Below are 16,714 nucleotides of genomic sequence, written 5' to 3'. Positions count from 1 at the left end.
TAAGCATGTGGGATTATCAAGACTTTTGGCATTTCAAGAGTTGGAATGGAATACTTAATGGGAACAGAATATACAAGAGCTTGTCATAAAGTACATATACAATTTATTTATTAATATATTATTAATATATTATAGAGCAATTTTCTTGTGAACTTGCGTCAGCATAAATGATCAAGTTGAACGAGAAATATCAGGAGAAATATCTAAATGAAAAAACGTTATATGTAATACAATTCTTGAATATTATTGTCAATGCCAAAAAAAAATGCCATAACAATAATCAATAAGAATAATATCATCGCAGCTCTATGTTGTGATGTTAATTATAATCGTGTGCATATAAATCAAATGTTTTTTTTTTTTTTTTTTTTTTTTTATATTAAACATTTATTTAGTATGACAAAGAACTTAAATTACAGAAAATTATATCTTCATGTAATTTATATATTGTATTTATATATTGTAATTTATAAGTTAAATCGTTTGTAATAATAGTTCTTATCTATTTGCTATATTGTTTTCGCTCGAGATAAGACGAAAGAAATTTTTAATTTGTTTTCGAATAATAGATCAATCTCAACTATGTTTTCTTTCATCGACATGTTAACTATTGTTGTTTACCGCCAGACGGCCAGCGATGTTAGCACAACGCCGTTCGGAAGTGGAGATCAATCTGCTCGTCGAGTGCATTATCTCGAATTACACAGATCCGGTCGCGTCAAAGTAATCCGTGCCAGCTCGCGCTATAGAAACTCTGTGTAGAAATGACACTTGCCTACGCGTTGCATCTGCGATGAGAGAACGAGAAAGAGAGAGAAAAGAAACATCGATATATAAAAAATACTTGCTTCTCGTCGCACTGCTGTGTCTATAAAATGTATGAAGAAAAGTAGTCAAAGCACACACACACGCACGCACGCACGCACGCGCGCACGCACGCACGCACGCGCGCACGCACGCACGCACGCACGCACGCACGCACGCACGCACGCACGCACGCACGCACGCACGCATGCACGCACGCACGCACGCACGCACGCACGCACGCACGCACGCACGCACGCACGCACGCACGCACGCACGCACGCACGCACGCACGCACGCACGCACGCACGCACGCACGCACGCACGCACGCACGCACGCACGCACGCACGCACGCACGCTCGCACACAGAGGAGCTAAGAATGGTGCGCTTCATGCATAGACTCGTCTCCATCATAAGATGTAACATCTCGTCTTTTTTTTTTTTCCTTTTTTCATTTTCTATTGTTAAACATCACGCACCGCGAAATTCGAATGCGCCTGCGAAAATATCATTTCTATTAAATCCGTACGAGAGATCTCCATATTTCCGATAGTTTATCGATACCGCCTGTCTGCAACTATATTTACTGACATCATCTGACAGTATCAATATGTCATCGAGCAAGGATATCAATGCGAATGCGGATTAAGCTTACGAAACTGTCGGCGATACGTATAAACAAGGAATGCTTTTCGTAACTTCTGTCATGCTTAAGAGCGTGATCTTCGACGACGTTTTCCTCGGCGAAAGTTTGATTGAATTCTCGGCGTTCGTAAATAATAAATCGATTCTCTCCGATGACGCTTCTTCGGTTTCCTCTGACGTCGACATTTTTTTCTTTAATATACAAAGCTATCTCTCCCTCCCAAGAGAGAAAAAAAAGACACTCGAGTCCAAGTATTCAGCTGATATTCCTCATTCTCCTGGAAGTTCTTTCTCGAATACTTTTCCGAGGCGAAACCACAGTTAATTTCGCCTTTATACGCGGCCGTTCGCATAGTTACTCCACGCACGCACGCTCGGCGCGGCAACGCAAACGCTCTAATCGGCTGTAATTATCATCCTCGTGAGGATGAACGCAATCGTTGTTCCCACCGACGGTGGCGGCTGCGGGCGCGGATTTGTGCCCCTCGGGATATCATCGCGGGATATTTCTTGGCGGCGCGCGCGGTGACGCCGTGGAATCTCGATAACGGTACGCGAGCATTACCTGTTACGTGCTCACGGTACGTTTACGTTACGCATTATCGTCACGGGGCCATATTATCGTCGCTTCGATCGCGAATCCGCGCGCATCAATTACCGTTACTGGCCGCCGCCGGTACTTTTCGTTACGCAAAACGAGCGATCTTATCGGGAAAACGCGTGCGCGCGAGACACCCCCGGCTGTTTCTCAGTCCGATGCTCCTTTTCCCTTTTCTCCCTCTCCGAAACGTACGTATCACTCTTAAACCGATTATCCTCCGCGCAATTTTTATACTTTGCTCGCGGCGCGAAGGAAATGTTTTATTATTACTCCGAGTGTTCTTAGAAGTCTCGAGTGCAATCATAATAACGGATTCCCTAAAAAGACTCGACGATGTTTTTTTTTTTTTTTTTTTTCCCCTCGAGATGAAACTTTCAGACGAGTTTCAAATATAAGAATGTATGTCGTGTAAATCGAAGCGTTTTATTTAGTAATCACGTAGATGGAAAATATGCGAGGACGAAATCGTAATATAAGTTCTTCCTTAATAATTTGCGATCATCTTTGTCTTTTTGACCCGCATTTAATAAATATTACAAAGGGACTGAAGAGAAGGAAAATACTTTTTCCGCATTTCCCTATTTTCTTCAAGGTATAACAAAAAATATTAAAGTCAAATTCCGAGGATTTATCTTTTTTCCAACAGGGAATAATGAGATATTTTAGAAATAATCTGCAGATGTACGTGACTCCATGTTGTAATTGTAATCTAAAATATCATTAAAGCGATGTTAATATTAAAAGTGATATTAAAGTATACTAAAGAAACTTTTTCTGAAAATCTTTCGGCGAAATTTAATTCATCAATGTAATTTAAATTTTTATAATGGATGATCATTTCCAATGAACTTGACGTATTAATATTTCTAGTTCAATAAAATTTCTACTTAAACTCATTTATTACTATTTGCAGATTTTACATTACATCACATATTTTTCTCGATGATTTTTATGAATTCTAGGAATATCTCTTTAAAAAAGTTTTGATTTATGAAAATAATATTTAAATTGAAAGGTAATCTTATTTTCTTGTAATCTTTGTATCGTATTTATATCATCGAAAGAATAAATCTGAAAAGTTTCTCTTTACTAATTGCAAAAAGCTTATAATAAATTTATTAAAGCGTGCCTTACACTAATATATATTAAAAACTTTATATTATACTTTATATTAAATACTTTAGAATAAGAATAATTATATAAAAACAGAAATATATCAGTAGAAGACTTAACGAGATTTAAATATTTTTGTATTTTAGATTTGCTACATGACATTATGAATTTATTAAGTATTATACATTGTTGCATCGGTTTAATAACTTGTCTTATCAAATCATTTTATTATTATTAATCTTATCTATGCATGTTTAAAAATAAGAATGGATGCGAAGGTGTTTTAAATGTTACACACACGAAACACACACACACACACACACACACACACACACACATACACATGAAAACATACATTTTCCAATAGACAGTAGATTTTCCACAAAATGCATGCCTCATCGGGCAGATTAATTGATTTATTGAACGAAAGAAAGGTGCAAGGGTTGTAATCGATGAACATATCGATGAACACATTTCGTTCACGTATTCGAGTAAAGAATGCACCGACACAACTATATCGGTACTCGATTTCCCGGATAGTGGTCAGTCGACAGTCGTTGGCCGCGTTGGCACGTTGTTGACCTTTCTGTAACATCAAGTTTCAAATACGATACGCCTATCATTTCCTACTAACGGCTAATACCGACGATTTATTCTCCCCTTCCACCCCCCCCCTCCCGGTCTCCCCGATCCACTTCATTGCGGATCTTGAAAATTCGACCGGCGTCGTATGCACGCGCCCAAAGTCTCGAAGCTAATTCGCGACTTCCGCGTTCGCGCGAGCGCGAAAGTGTTCCGAAAGTGTTCCGACGCTCCGTTTACGATCTAACATCCGGGAAACGCAGTTCACGCGCGGAGAACGCGCGGCGCGATCTAAATTTCAAATGCGGGTCCACACGGCGCTACGCTCATCGAAACGAATTATACTTTCTAAGCGCGAAGTTTCCGTTCGACGGGACTCCGGCTGCTCGTGGACTACGTACGTATATATCTTCGGGAAAATCCCATCGTCGCGGAAAATTCTCTCCGCGCGTCTCTCCGCGCGTTATTCCGCGCAAAATTACGTATTACGCGAGCAGCTTAAAATATTGACTCTGATATTAAGAAAGCGATCTTGCGTGAGATATTCATTTTGCCATCTCGGCTCGGTGTAATTTTCTTGTTGGCTGGTCTGACGGATCCCGATAACGGGATCCGATAACTTTCGCACTTTTTAAGGGGACTCGTCGCGAGGTATAAAAATTGGCGACGGCGATATGTCGCTTGACATTTCGCCGATTGATGTGAAGCGCGTCTCTCAGACGCTCATCTCAAGGAATCGTTAAACTTATTACGTGTAACTGACGCTCCTGCATCTCATTATTACACGGACACGTGCAGTAAAAGCAGGTCAAGTCGACATTATGGGACGTGCCCGCGCACAGGTAGATCTTGATAACAGAGGACGAGCGTCGTTATCGGTTAAATGTCAAATTCAATTCGCCGGGACGTGATGGATCCGGATGGATAAAGGATGATTCGTGAAGCTCCTCCCCCCCCCCCGTTTTTTTTGTGGAAAATCATCATGTGGAAAATTACCGCGGATAGTCAAACGCCCTGAATATCCAGAATCGATATATCGCCGCTCGAGTAGCGAGATAACAATTATAAAAAACGATCCGGGATCCGTAATACCGGGAAAAATGCGAAATGCAATTAATATTTATAAATAAAGAGATCTTATTAACGCGGATATTAAAAAAATAAAAAATATTAAAAATTAATCTACGAGTAGAGAAAATATGACAATTATGAATTTATATATTTTAATTATATATTATAATTGTAAATAAATTATACATTGTAAATAAATTATATCACATTTTATTACACTTTTATATTTCAAGCCTTGCGTAGCGTTATTTGATAGTGTAACGTTTTACTTGTTTTCTTTTCGCTCGGTATCATTTTTCTATATTATTTGTGTCGTTCTGTGCAAAACATCTGTATTTTCCCAGGATCAGCGTAATTCTCCAAAGCACAGGTGATATTTTAAGAATCCCTGACTTAGCAAATTCTAATATTTGTTATTTATTATTTAGATATTCGACGATCTACAGATATGAAGTGATGAAATTGAGATAATCGTGTCAGTCAAATTGCTTGTTAATTGCATTATGCGATAAGTAGAGGAGATAAAATTCGTGGAACCTTCACGCGCTCGCGGTAATCGCGTTACTTTCCGGGCCGTAATGACACCAATTACGATTACGTAACGGCGATTAATTTTTCACGTATCGACGTAAAAAAATCAAACACGTCGGCGTGACGTCCGCGCTTGTGATTTATTTTAATTGAATCCGCTTCCGAAAGGCGTGCGATCGATCACGCGTTATCTCGGCGCACGACAAACGTTTGTTGTCGCATGGATTTTTTGATATCTATCAATAAATCGGCACGCACGAGACGAGCGCGTCGATTTGCCTTAATGGATTAATACGTTGCGCCAGATAATTTATTATCTTAACAATGGACGGCGGTGCAGGGAATCGCTCGTCGATAATAATAACGCCGGCGAGAATGGGAGAGAATACTCGTGTCTTATTTATATCGCGACATAGGCAATGGACGCGTTTGCGTGAAATAAAAGCCGTAAACCTCGGCGAGTGAATGTCAGTCTTGCGTCAGCGTTCGCTATAAATTGCACGGCAAGCGCGGACGATTCGATCGTTAAGGCATTAATCCGATCTGTTTTCATAGAGCTGACCGGAGAGGACTTTCGGCGTGGCGTTTTCCGAGAAGAAATTTTGACGTAACTTGCGAACTCGACCCGAAGCGGTTCGTCTCCTTATTGGTACCTTCCCCGCGTCGCTCGAGAAGCGTTTATTTTTGCGTTCTTCGTAATCCTCGTTAAGAGTATCCGAAGCACGCGCGGCGAGGAAATGATTCGCAGCACGCGCGTGGCCGCGTTCCGCACGGCGGACGACGGAAGTGAGAGACTCCTTTGTGGGGGGGGGGGGGGGTCCCAAAGGAAAATCGTGGATGTCTCCAGATTTTCGCAACTCGGTGTCGCATTATTGTATCCTCATATGCCGTATATGTACAGAGAAGGGAACGAGAGCATTATTAATTTATCCCGGAGAGGGAATCCCTTCGGGTATCGCCGAGATAAGACACATGTGTAAAGATAAATATTTATCAAAATAATCACGGGGAGACAAAATCGCGCATGGCGCATACAGTCGATAAGAAAAGGAGCAAGGCTCGAGGTGGAGGAAGGGGAGGCGGAATGCATCGTCCGAGATCCGCGCGCTGACAAATCGCCTCGTGTCGCGACGCGTCGTAAGCGGCGCGTTTCGCAATTACGTTCCGGCGAAGACAATGCGTTCCCTCGGCAGCAACATTGGCTCCTATTCCCATCCGGCGCTAAATTTGATCGTGTAATTCTCGTCCCCTCTCCCCCTCTTCCCCCTTCCTCCCGCGTCCGCATTATCGCGCTACCTCATTCTAGCTAGAGGAGCGCGGGCAGGTGAGCGCTCCGAAGCGAGATCGCGCGCGTTCGTGTTTCTTTTTTTTTTCTTTTTTTTCTTCTCTTTTTTTTTTCTTTTTTTTTTAAGGTCATCGATCTCTCGGAAAGTGAAGCGATCGTGAGCGATAAACGATCTCGCCGGGCCGTGTCTCGATACGATCGATGGACAACGACAGATTCTCGCGCTCTAGTTACTCCGGAGTTTCTAATCCGATATTCACCGCGGAAAAATCAATCCGTCGGGGATTATTTCACGATTTCTACGCGCCGCCATGCACTCTGGATGCGACTGGTAACTACTTCGTCCGCTTGCGAGTAAAAGTTTGAATCGGATAACTATATTTAGCGTCATACGTGCATCGCGCACGGTCCATTAGCTTCCCGCCACGTATTTTTCCGAAGCGATAATTCCTCTCGCTGTCATTCTACCGAGTCTACCTTTTTTTTACCGTTGCCGATCGCATCTGCACGGACGGCGAAGCGATTAATTATCGCTTCTACTAAGCGCTAAAAATAATAGTGACCTCTTTCTCGCGCGGGGTGGACCGAACGGCGATTCACGCGACTGTTGTTGAATATTTCTAAACGATCAATCACATTTCAAACCCCGTTCATTCAACGTTATCTTCATAGTCGCGAGTATGCGGAAAGAGCGCTCTAAAAAAAAAAATGGATGAACATTTTCAGGTCATAGTACTCGCAAATATGAAAAAGCGTTCAGTTAATAGTAGATCTATCTTGATGAAACTACATCAAGCTACTTATTTTATTTATACAGCTTGATAATCTTTCTTAAATGTATGTAATTTTACGCTACGAGAAATTGGTGAAGATTGTAAGTGAAAGGTAAACATTTATTATATACAGGAGAAACGGTTTTGTTGAGATATGTATCTACAAATTTGGCCAGATATAAATTTGAAAATATTGTTCGGCCAAATCAAAGTAATTGTGTAGAACGCTTTAAACAGAATAATAATAATACAAAAATATTTGATATTCTGACAATCAATTTGAACGTGCCACGTAATTATTTTGATGGCTCAACGATATTATTTTCCGATCAAATTTTTAAATACTTTAATAAAAACTATTTCTTTCGAAAATGATCCGTCCAAAAAATGAAATTTCATCTGAGATAACAGGCCCTTCTTCTCTTAAATACATCAAGTTTGATTCGTAGATTTCTAGGTTGTTTCTTGATCGTGCCTAATAATTGTTATAAATAAGTGACGAATTACGTCTTTTTCCACTGCTGCGTATAAAGAGAAAGCTTGCAATGTGTTTGCAGTTGCACGAGATGAATCGAAGAGTGGGATACAGCAATTACGATGGCAAGATCGCCGGGCTTTACGACCTGGAGGAGACCCTTGGCCGCGGCCACTTCGCCGTGGTGAAGCTGGCACGGCATGTTTTCACCGGTGAGAAGGTCGCAGTGAAGGTGATCGACAAGAGCAAGCTCGATGAGGTCTCGAGGGCTCATCTCTGCCAGGAGGTGAGGAAAATAGCCAAATGGTCTTTTCACCAAATGATCGATTTCCGTCGATCGCGATATACCCGAAATTCCTCGGCGACCCATTTTAATCGTTTAGTCATTTTCAAAGGAATAAAAGAAAACATTTCTTTACCGAAGGTGACTTGAATGAACATTGGAAAAAGGAAACCGCAAAAAAGTCCATAAAAGGCATCTGAATTCAAATTGTGTCTTGTATCTTTCCCCCCCCCCTTCTTTCCCTTTTTCTTTCCTATAGAGCCTTCCAACATAAAACGCTAAATCGCTTAGTTTTAAATTTATTTCTTGTCTCAAACGCAATTTCGCGATATTCGATGTAACAGATAGAACTCTAATGGCATTCCTACCGTTGTTTGTTTCCATCTTGCATGGCTCGTGCAATCGCGTCAGGCCAGAGTTACTTTCTGCCTCTTTGATGTTCTAATGGAACTGATAGAGCCATTGATGATATCCCGATTTCGCGTAATGTCATTTTGATGGCCGGTTCGATAGTAACCGGCAGATCGAATAGTCGCGCGTAGTTACATCGCATGATAGACATCATAGCGGTGCATCTCGTTAAGGTAGAGAGATAATGATGAGCAAATGGATGTGACGGACAGAATCGTTGACCCCTGCGGATTCAGGTCCGCTTGAGCGAAACGAATTTCTCTGAGTTACTGAGAATCGTTATTATCGCATGTCGTTTGTGTCGCAGGTGCGGTGCATGAAGCTGGTGCAACATCCCAATGTAGTCCGGCTATACGAGGTGATAGACACGCAGACCAAGCTATACCTAATTCTAGAGTTCGGCGATGGCGGGGATCTCTACGATTACATCATGCGCCACGACAGCGGCCTCAGCGAAGAGGTATTGTGTGCTGCGCGGCTATTGTCGTTTTTATTATGCCATCGGCTCGCAATTACAACGTGAACAAAGGACGCCGATTTAGCTCCCTAATACTAAAGTTAATGTTTGTTGAATGTAAATTTTCTTGCAAACTGTCATAAATTTATTATGAATTTTACGAAAAGCTCCGAAACTTTTCGGAGAAAAGCTTCCGTTATATCGAATTTAGCACTAATATAAATTACATATACATATAAAAAAAATAATATGCAAAAAATATAATAATAATAATATTAATTTGGCTAAATAAGGCTGATAAGAATAATATTAATTGGACAGGCATTTTTAAATACTATATTTTTGTACTAAGTATACACGTTGATTTAATGTCTTGTGTTATAACTATCACTTACGAAAGGCGCACAGACAAACATGATATGTCGTAATGCTTGACTTCTTATTTGTTAGGTGGCCAGGACTTACTTTCGACAGATAGTTCGGGCCATATCGTACTGTCATCGTTTACATGTAGTCCACAGGGATTTAAAACCCGAGAATGTTGTGTTCTTCGAAAAGCTCGGTACGGTGAAACTTACGGACTTTGGGTTTAGCAATAGATTCTGTCCTGGTCAGAAACTTGAGACTTCGTGCGGTTCATTAGCGTACTCCGCTCCAGAGATACTTCTGGGCGATAGTTATGATGCCCCCGCAGTAGGTAAGCTCCATTAATTAATTGCGATTAAGAGTAAAGATGACCCAAGTTATTAAGAATCTATTATCTATTTAATGAGCTCTAAATTCTAACTATAATAATAGAGAGTTAACTTTAAAGTTAACGATCTTTGTTAAAAGTTCCGCTAAGAAGCAATGAACTCTATAAACCTGAGAGAAAGAGTTCTCGCTTAAGATGTGAAAGTGAAATTTTTATACTCACTTTGACTACGTTTGTCGCTTCAATTTGTTGTAGATGTCTGGTCCTTAGGTGTAATACTGTACATGTTAGTATGCGGTCAAGCGCCATTTCAAGAGGCGAATGACAGCGAAACGTTAACGATGATTATGGACTGTAAGTATTCGATTCCGTCGCATGTGTCCGACGGTTGCAAGCGACTGATCGCAAAGATGCTCGTACGAGAACCCGAAGGAAGAGCGTCTCTCGAGGAGATTGCCGCGGATCCGTGGTTGGCGATTGGTTCCGACTTGGACACGACGGAGACGCTGCCGCTCGTATCCCGTCAACAAGTCTCCGATGAGCATCACAATTTCATAATTACCAAAATGGTTAACGGTAAAATCGCCACCAAGGAAGAAATATTGGAGTGAGTAGACATTAAGAAGATATTTGACCCTTTTGATCGTGCCTGTTTGCGTGTTAGTATACTTTAAATATGCGTCATTGGCGCGACGTTTGACTGGCGATTTTCATCATGGTTCTTCTTACAGCGCACTCGACAAAAATGAATATAATCATATCACCGCGACGTATTTCCTGCTAGCTGAGAGAAATTTGCGCGTTCATCGACAAGAAGAGATGCAGAAAACTCGGCCGGAAGCTTTAAATGTTTCTTCAAGGTATGTTTTATATACTGAATCATCTATTACTGCTGTTGTACATGACTCACTTATGAGATATGCTAAATCCAAATGTTTATGCTACAACATCTTTAATGAAATCACTAACGTACCAATATGTGTTAATTTTATACAGCCGACAGGATAATCTGACAACAAATCTATGCACAAATGAGAATTCTCTGAGTACTACAAACCAGTCTCTATTGACCGTGCCACGTACACCTGGTGATGTACCGCAAGTATGTATTACATGTTCAGTGCTTAAAAAAAATATCGACGTGACCGAATGTAACATTAAAATAAATACATAAAATATCGTTTACCGTTAAATAAGAAACAAAAATGTTTATTCTTATTGCAGAACGTGCGCACTCGCAAGTGCAGCATTGTTCAAGAAGAGGAAGACGAGGATGATATATGCTCTGGCCGAGACGAGCACGGTAGTAATTCAGCGCTAAATTCCTTTAACCGTCGCGGTTCCCGTTCCGAAGGGAAGCTCTCGCATATTCTGCAGGAGCGGCTATCACAACTTCCAGAAAAACACAGTGGCACGAAGCCCGTGCCGAGTCAACGGCATCCGCACCAAAAAGAGGATTCCGTCGCCGAATCATCGCACAGGGGAGAAAGACTGAAACAGATTTCAAGAAACGAAAAGGATAACAAAACATCACTAGCACAGAAAAGATCAGATAAAATTCAAATGGATAAGGCACAGGAAAAATTGCCAGCATCGCCGCGGATCACCATGACGTGCGACGAAAATATAAAAAACCGATTGAGCAACACGACCTCTTCGTCGACCGTCGGATGGGCAGCTAGAAAAGCTACAAGCACGGAAGCCAGACCTAAATCTGTGACGGAGTGTCTAAAATCTGCTGGACCGATACCAGCGAACAAATGGAGAATGGGTTCTCAGCATCATCGGTTTAGTATACCGCTCACGGAATCCCAGTCGGTTCCTTCCAAACCGTCCGATGTATCTACGACAACGACGACGACTACTACTACAATTCTACACGAATCGTCGACCATCTCGATACCTCTTCATCCGATCAGTGACAATCAAGTGACGCTGACACCTAAGTACAAGACGATGCCGTCACCTAGCGGTAACTCATCCACAACGCCATTAACGCTCAATGAAATCCTAGAGGATGGCGATGGCATACAGGCATCGGTAAATTCCACAGAATGTGGGAGTTCGACTAAATGTCGCGTCGTTAGGCGAACAACGTATGAGCAACGGAGAAGTAAGTTCCACAAGACGCGCACAACCTCCTGCTCAAGTTCCGACGCCAGTGATGATGACAATGAGAGCAGAAAGAAAAGAGCGCATAAACTCGGCGCGTCCACAGGGAAACCCTTACCTCCGAGACGCGATAGTCATGACGACTCGAGCGATTCACAAGATCCAGGAGGAAGTGGTGGCGGACGAGGTGGAGTCAGCGGTGGGGGAAGCGGAGTGAGCAACGGTGAGCATACGACAACGGACAGGCCGACGACAACCGAGAGCAATCGAAACGGCAGTGGTAGCGGCACTAATACGACAAATACGAGTACAACGAATGGAGGAGGGCAGCATCGGTGCACCGAGAACCAGGTAATGTTTGGCAGGAGACATCGTGCCTGTAGGAGAAGAACCGGCGAAACGCGATTACGTGAGAGCCAATCGTTGAATCGTATTACCGAGGTCCAGGAGGCTGAAGCACCCTCATCCTGTCACAATCATTATCACGTGTCACGCAATTCGACTGTAATTGGCACACAGAATGTTTCATCATCGTCGTCATCGTCATCGGTATCACAGAATAGTATGGCTTCTCAGCACAATGTTGTTCCACCTGTGTCTCAAGTGGCAACCACTACGGTGCAGAAAGCGAAAGGTCTTGGAGCGAGATTGCTGCAGAGCTGGTCGCTCAGCGCCGGAAAATCCTTGATATCGCAAGGCTCGAAGCAATCCGCTCGCAGTCCTGATGGGAAAGGTAATGGCTGCCAATGGCAATCGGACGATTGTCAGACAGTCAGCGGTGCCAGCGATGAGCGGCGCGGTGATTATAAGTGCACGAATCAAGCGACATGCAACGACAAGGAGAATCGCGGTAATGGCTCGATGAATCGAAATGAATGTAAGAATAGGAAGATACGGTTATTGAGCCGTTATTTCGCTGTACACAAGAAGCTTTGCGTACCACTGCCAGGTATCTTTGGCAAAGGGCGCCTCTATAAAGCTCGCTCGTGCGGCAATATCACTCGCGATCGCGTAAGTCCACCGTCGCCTAAATCGATGTTGCTGGCCGAAGACAAGTGGCGGGAACGTCGTCAATGGTGTGACGCAACGAAGCAGCATCGCGGTAGCGACGGTGATATCAATCAGAATCTAGGCCTCGCACATCTTGTGCAGGAGAGCATCGTCGGAAAGGGTTGCACTGGTATGCCTACCGTGTGCCACATTCATCTCGGAGACGCTTCCAAGTGTTGTAGCCTTTGTTGATAAATCGCTACCGCTCGAAAGAGGCAGGGAATTCAAGATGCGTTTATATACGCAAGATGAGACGTACAAACGCGGGCAGATAAAACCAAATCCGTTCTGGTGGTCGTAGTGGCGCAGCTAGGCGACATGTGCGCATGGAACTTGTTTTTCGACAAACTTTTTTTCTATACTATGTATTATTTCTAGCTAATTATTTTATTGATACACAAAAATTTTCTTACGATTTGAGAGATCTGATTTTTTTTCTTTGGAAAACCGTTGCGTTTTAATATGATATAGATGTGACGTACCTTAAAAAGAACAATAGTTAACAATTAACAGTTTCTGCAAAATTGAAGTCAGATCTGCTTAGCAATCGTTTCGCAAGCAATTCAGGGTGCAATGTGTTGCTCTCATAATTAGTATTTCCAAAAAATATGATCTATTTCTCGCTGATGCCGAAGTTACGTTAAATTAAGAATGCGCAACGCGATTGATATTTGCATTATATGGTGTTTGCTCATCACGATATTAAAAATACGTGGCTCTGGTTTGTCGATGTACTTGACTGATCACATCATATCCCCGCTAATTTTAGAGCACAGGGATCAAGACAACAATAAGAGAAAGAAAGCTAGAGCGTGTCGATCGCTCTGAGAGAGAGAGAGAGAGAGAGAGAGAGAGAGAGAGAGAGAGAGAGAGAGAGAAGAGAGAGCTGTATCTAGTCCATATGAACAAACAATGTATTAAATATTACAGAGTTTATGACGATTATTATTATATTATTATTAATAATTATATTATCATTATTACTCTACTACTACTACTATTACAACTACTGCTACTATTACTATTACAGTCGCTATTATTATTGCGAGAGATCATTATCATCTTCATGCTATCATTATCATTATTATCATTGCGATTATCCGTTATCGTTGCTTTCGCCGTCTTTCCTCTCTAAACGCAAAAATCTAGCACGATATGATGCATAATGCGTCGCAAACGATAAAATAATTTCACATTGTGATTAAAATTTGCGGTTGATCGATGTGGAATCGTGCGATGCAAAAAGTGTCTTCCTTGTCCCATATTTTTTTTTTTTTTTCGATTTTTCCCTTTTTTCTTTAACGTGATCCCTTCATCCTTCTCTCTTTCTTTATACGACACATCATTGCCTTCACAAAGCTTCCTAACTTATTAAGGCGAAGAACAAATAGTTTCCAAATGGCGGTTGACTATATTTATATATATATAAATATATATTATATATATTAACGCAAATTAACATCCAACAGAGAAATGCGAGTGTTCTACAAGCACGGTACAAGCCTGAGTTACGTTCAAGCGAAAGAAATGAAAGGATTAAGGGGAAGAAGCTTGCTCCGTGGTGTTTGTACACGTTAAACCCAATGCGGGAGTAGAAGTGTTCTTGAGCAAGCATCGCGCGCGACGTAAAGCCCACCGAGTACGTAATACTGTGCGCAGATATTAGAAGCTTAAGGGTAAGGCGATAATAATAATCGTCATTTATCGATCCATTTTTGTAGATCTAAATGATCGGCAGCGGACAAAAGATGTAAGATCTGTTGAGCGTGCTTGCCGGTAAAGCACGTTGCGACGTTCACACGAATGTTCGCATCACGTATTGATGGTCGTTTGAACGGATATCGTCATCGTCATCGTCATCGTTATCGTTATCGTCTCTTTCCAATCATCATCATCATCATCATCATCATCGCTATCTGCTACTTAAAAGTGCGTTTCAATTACGAATGTAATGAGCGTTTCTTGTAATGCAGTAGCGGAAACTTCGAATTTCGCACTTTGTTCCTTCTGTTGTGATATACACGCTTTTTTAAAATATTGTATCATATCATCTCTGTCCTCTTTCATTGCGTTTCCTTATCGATTTGCGAATCTCGACGATGGGAGTGCTGGACACTCGAATATCGAGATGATTTCTCACGAGTTCACTCGCGCTTTTCAACTTCTCGGTTTGAAACGTATGCATCACATTTAATGTTATTCGATTAACGTGAAAGCATAAGGCATAAAAAAAAAAAGATGTAAGCTCGAGAATGACACATGATTGTAAGATATGATATCAATATGAGGCAATTACTAATTCGTCGCGAATGAGACGGTTTGTTTTAATCGCCATTATGACGACCGTTGAATCCCTTTGCTCCTTTTTATATTTTCGTTATTAGGTTCGCGACTGTCTCTACAATATCCATCGATTATAAAGACCTTCTTTGATAAAGACTGAGAATTTCGCAATGACTTTGATGATTTATATCTTAATTATCTATGCGTCGCACGATGACGATGACCTAAACGAGACCAAAAATAATAATTCGTAAGATTCACAGACCTAAGTTTGCGCTAGCTACAAAGTGCAATACAAAGTCGTACAAAGCCAAGTACCTTGCGTCGATGTAGTCGTTGATTTTAAGGATCCGACTCGATTTTATCTTTTTCACCCTCTATATTGTAGCGTATTGCGACTCGGGATCTACTTTCGAAACTCGGAGCTAACAATCGCGGTGTACACATGGGCATTAACGTTATTTTGGTGTATGAAAATATTATCTCGGGAACGATAGGACTTAAGGGTATAAGAGCCTCTATGCTACGAACAATCGAGCGAAGATTGTTATCGCTGTAATCGACGACGAGAGAATCATTTAGCGCAAAGCTCGGGAAAGATTTCCTCGCAGGCGCGGCTTGTTTCGGTCCTATATTTATATAATAAAATGAAGGCGTCTCTCGCGTAATCCGATACAATGTATATTCTGAAGCTGCAGAAGTAGAGCAAAGTGTCTCTTCCACATGTACATATCTTCGGCATTTTCCTGTATCCTGGGAAAACTGATTTATCCTAGAACTATTATATGATAAGAAGGGGAAAAAGAGAGAGAAAATGAGATATTTTCGTGCTATAATACGGAACGTCGATTCACCGAACTGGGATTTCCTAAAATGCGATACATACACGCACCACACACACACACACACACACACACACACACACACACACACACACACACAAATGTGTATGTATGTATGTAAGCATATATGTATGTCGCGAAACAGAACTACAAGTTGACGTATCACATCGAACGCATGTAATTCCATTGCGAATCTGCCGGCTTCATTGTTGTTGCGCTGCTCGTTAGTCGTTTCCTATCCCCTTCATTATAGCGAATAAAGCCGCTGTTTCGAATGCGCTGCACCGCTACAAAACTACGAGAGAGAATTTTCTAAACGGTCTACTCTTTTCACTCGTCTCAAAACGTCTATCCGGCCTGAATAAACCAAAGCCCCTCCCCACCCTCCCCTCCGTCATCCACGTAGCGTCCGACTCATCCCGATTTACTGCCAGCTCAGTGTTAATGACACACCACTTTGCTAAACCGGCATAATATGAGATCTGTAAACCGCCAAGCATGAGCGTTCATGCACTGTGTGCCCAGAAAAAATAAATTGAAATGATAAAGTTAACATTTGTCCATGAAAATCTCGTATTCTTTCCTTGTCGTTGTCGTCTTCTTTCTTTCAATATTATCTTTCCTAACATCTTTCTTACTTTTTATGGAAATGATAAAAAGAAATGACAAATCAATATGTAGATTTATATGTCATAAATTT

At 41.7% G+C, this 16,714-nt stretch overlaps 1 protein-coding gene across 4 annotated transcripts in view; it reads left to right on the top strand.

The window, feature by feature from the left end:
- Snrk (SNF related kinase) overlaps nucleotides 1–16,567 on the top strand; it is a 113,905-nt gene extending 97,338 nt beyond the window's left edge. For 3 of the 4 annotated variants that reach the window (XM_089077524.1, XM_089077525.1, XM_089077523.1), the window contains exons 2-8: nucleotides 7,965–8,168; nucleotides 8,884–9,036; nucleotides 9,484–9,730; nucleotides 9,983–10,334; nucleotides 10,459–10,587; nucleotides 10,724–10,829; nucleotides 10,952–16,567. In XM_089077524.1, coding sequence (XP_088933650.1) covers nucleotides 7,974–8,168; nucleotides 8,884–9,036; nucleotides 9,484–9,730; nucleotides 9,983–10,334; nucleotides 10,459–10,587; nucleotides 10,724–10,829; nucleotides 10,952–13,081 — 3,312 coding nt within the window. In that variant the 5' untranslated portion in view covers nucleotides 7,965–7,973 and the 3' untranslated portion in view covers nucleotides 13,082–16,567. Of the gene's footprint in view, nucleotides 1–5,998; nucleotides 7,520–7,964; nucleotides 8,169–8,883; nucleotides 9,037–9,483; nucleotides 9,731–9,982; nucleotides 10,335–10,458; nucleotides 10,588–10,723; nucleotides 10,830–10,951 lie in introns of those variants that run through there. The other variant, XM_011649435.3, reaches the window with a different exon arrangement.
- The last annotated feature ends 147 nt before the right edge of the window (nucleotides 16,568–16,714 follow it).

Source organism: Pogonomyrmex barbatus, unplaced genomic scaffold (assembly GCF_055798465.1).
Source record: "Pogonomyrmex barbatus isolate J1 unplaced genomic scaffold, ASM5579846v1 scaffold2, whole genome shotgun sequence".
Taxonomy (NCBI): domain Eukaryota; kingdom Metazoa; phylum Arthropoda; class Insecta; order Hymenoptera; family Formicidae; genus Pogonomyrmex; species Pogonomyrmex barbatus.
This window is presented reverse-complemented; position numbering and strand designations above follow the sequence as displayed.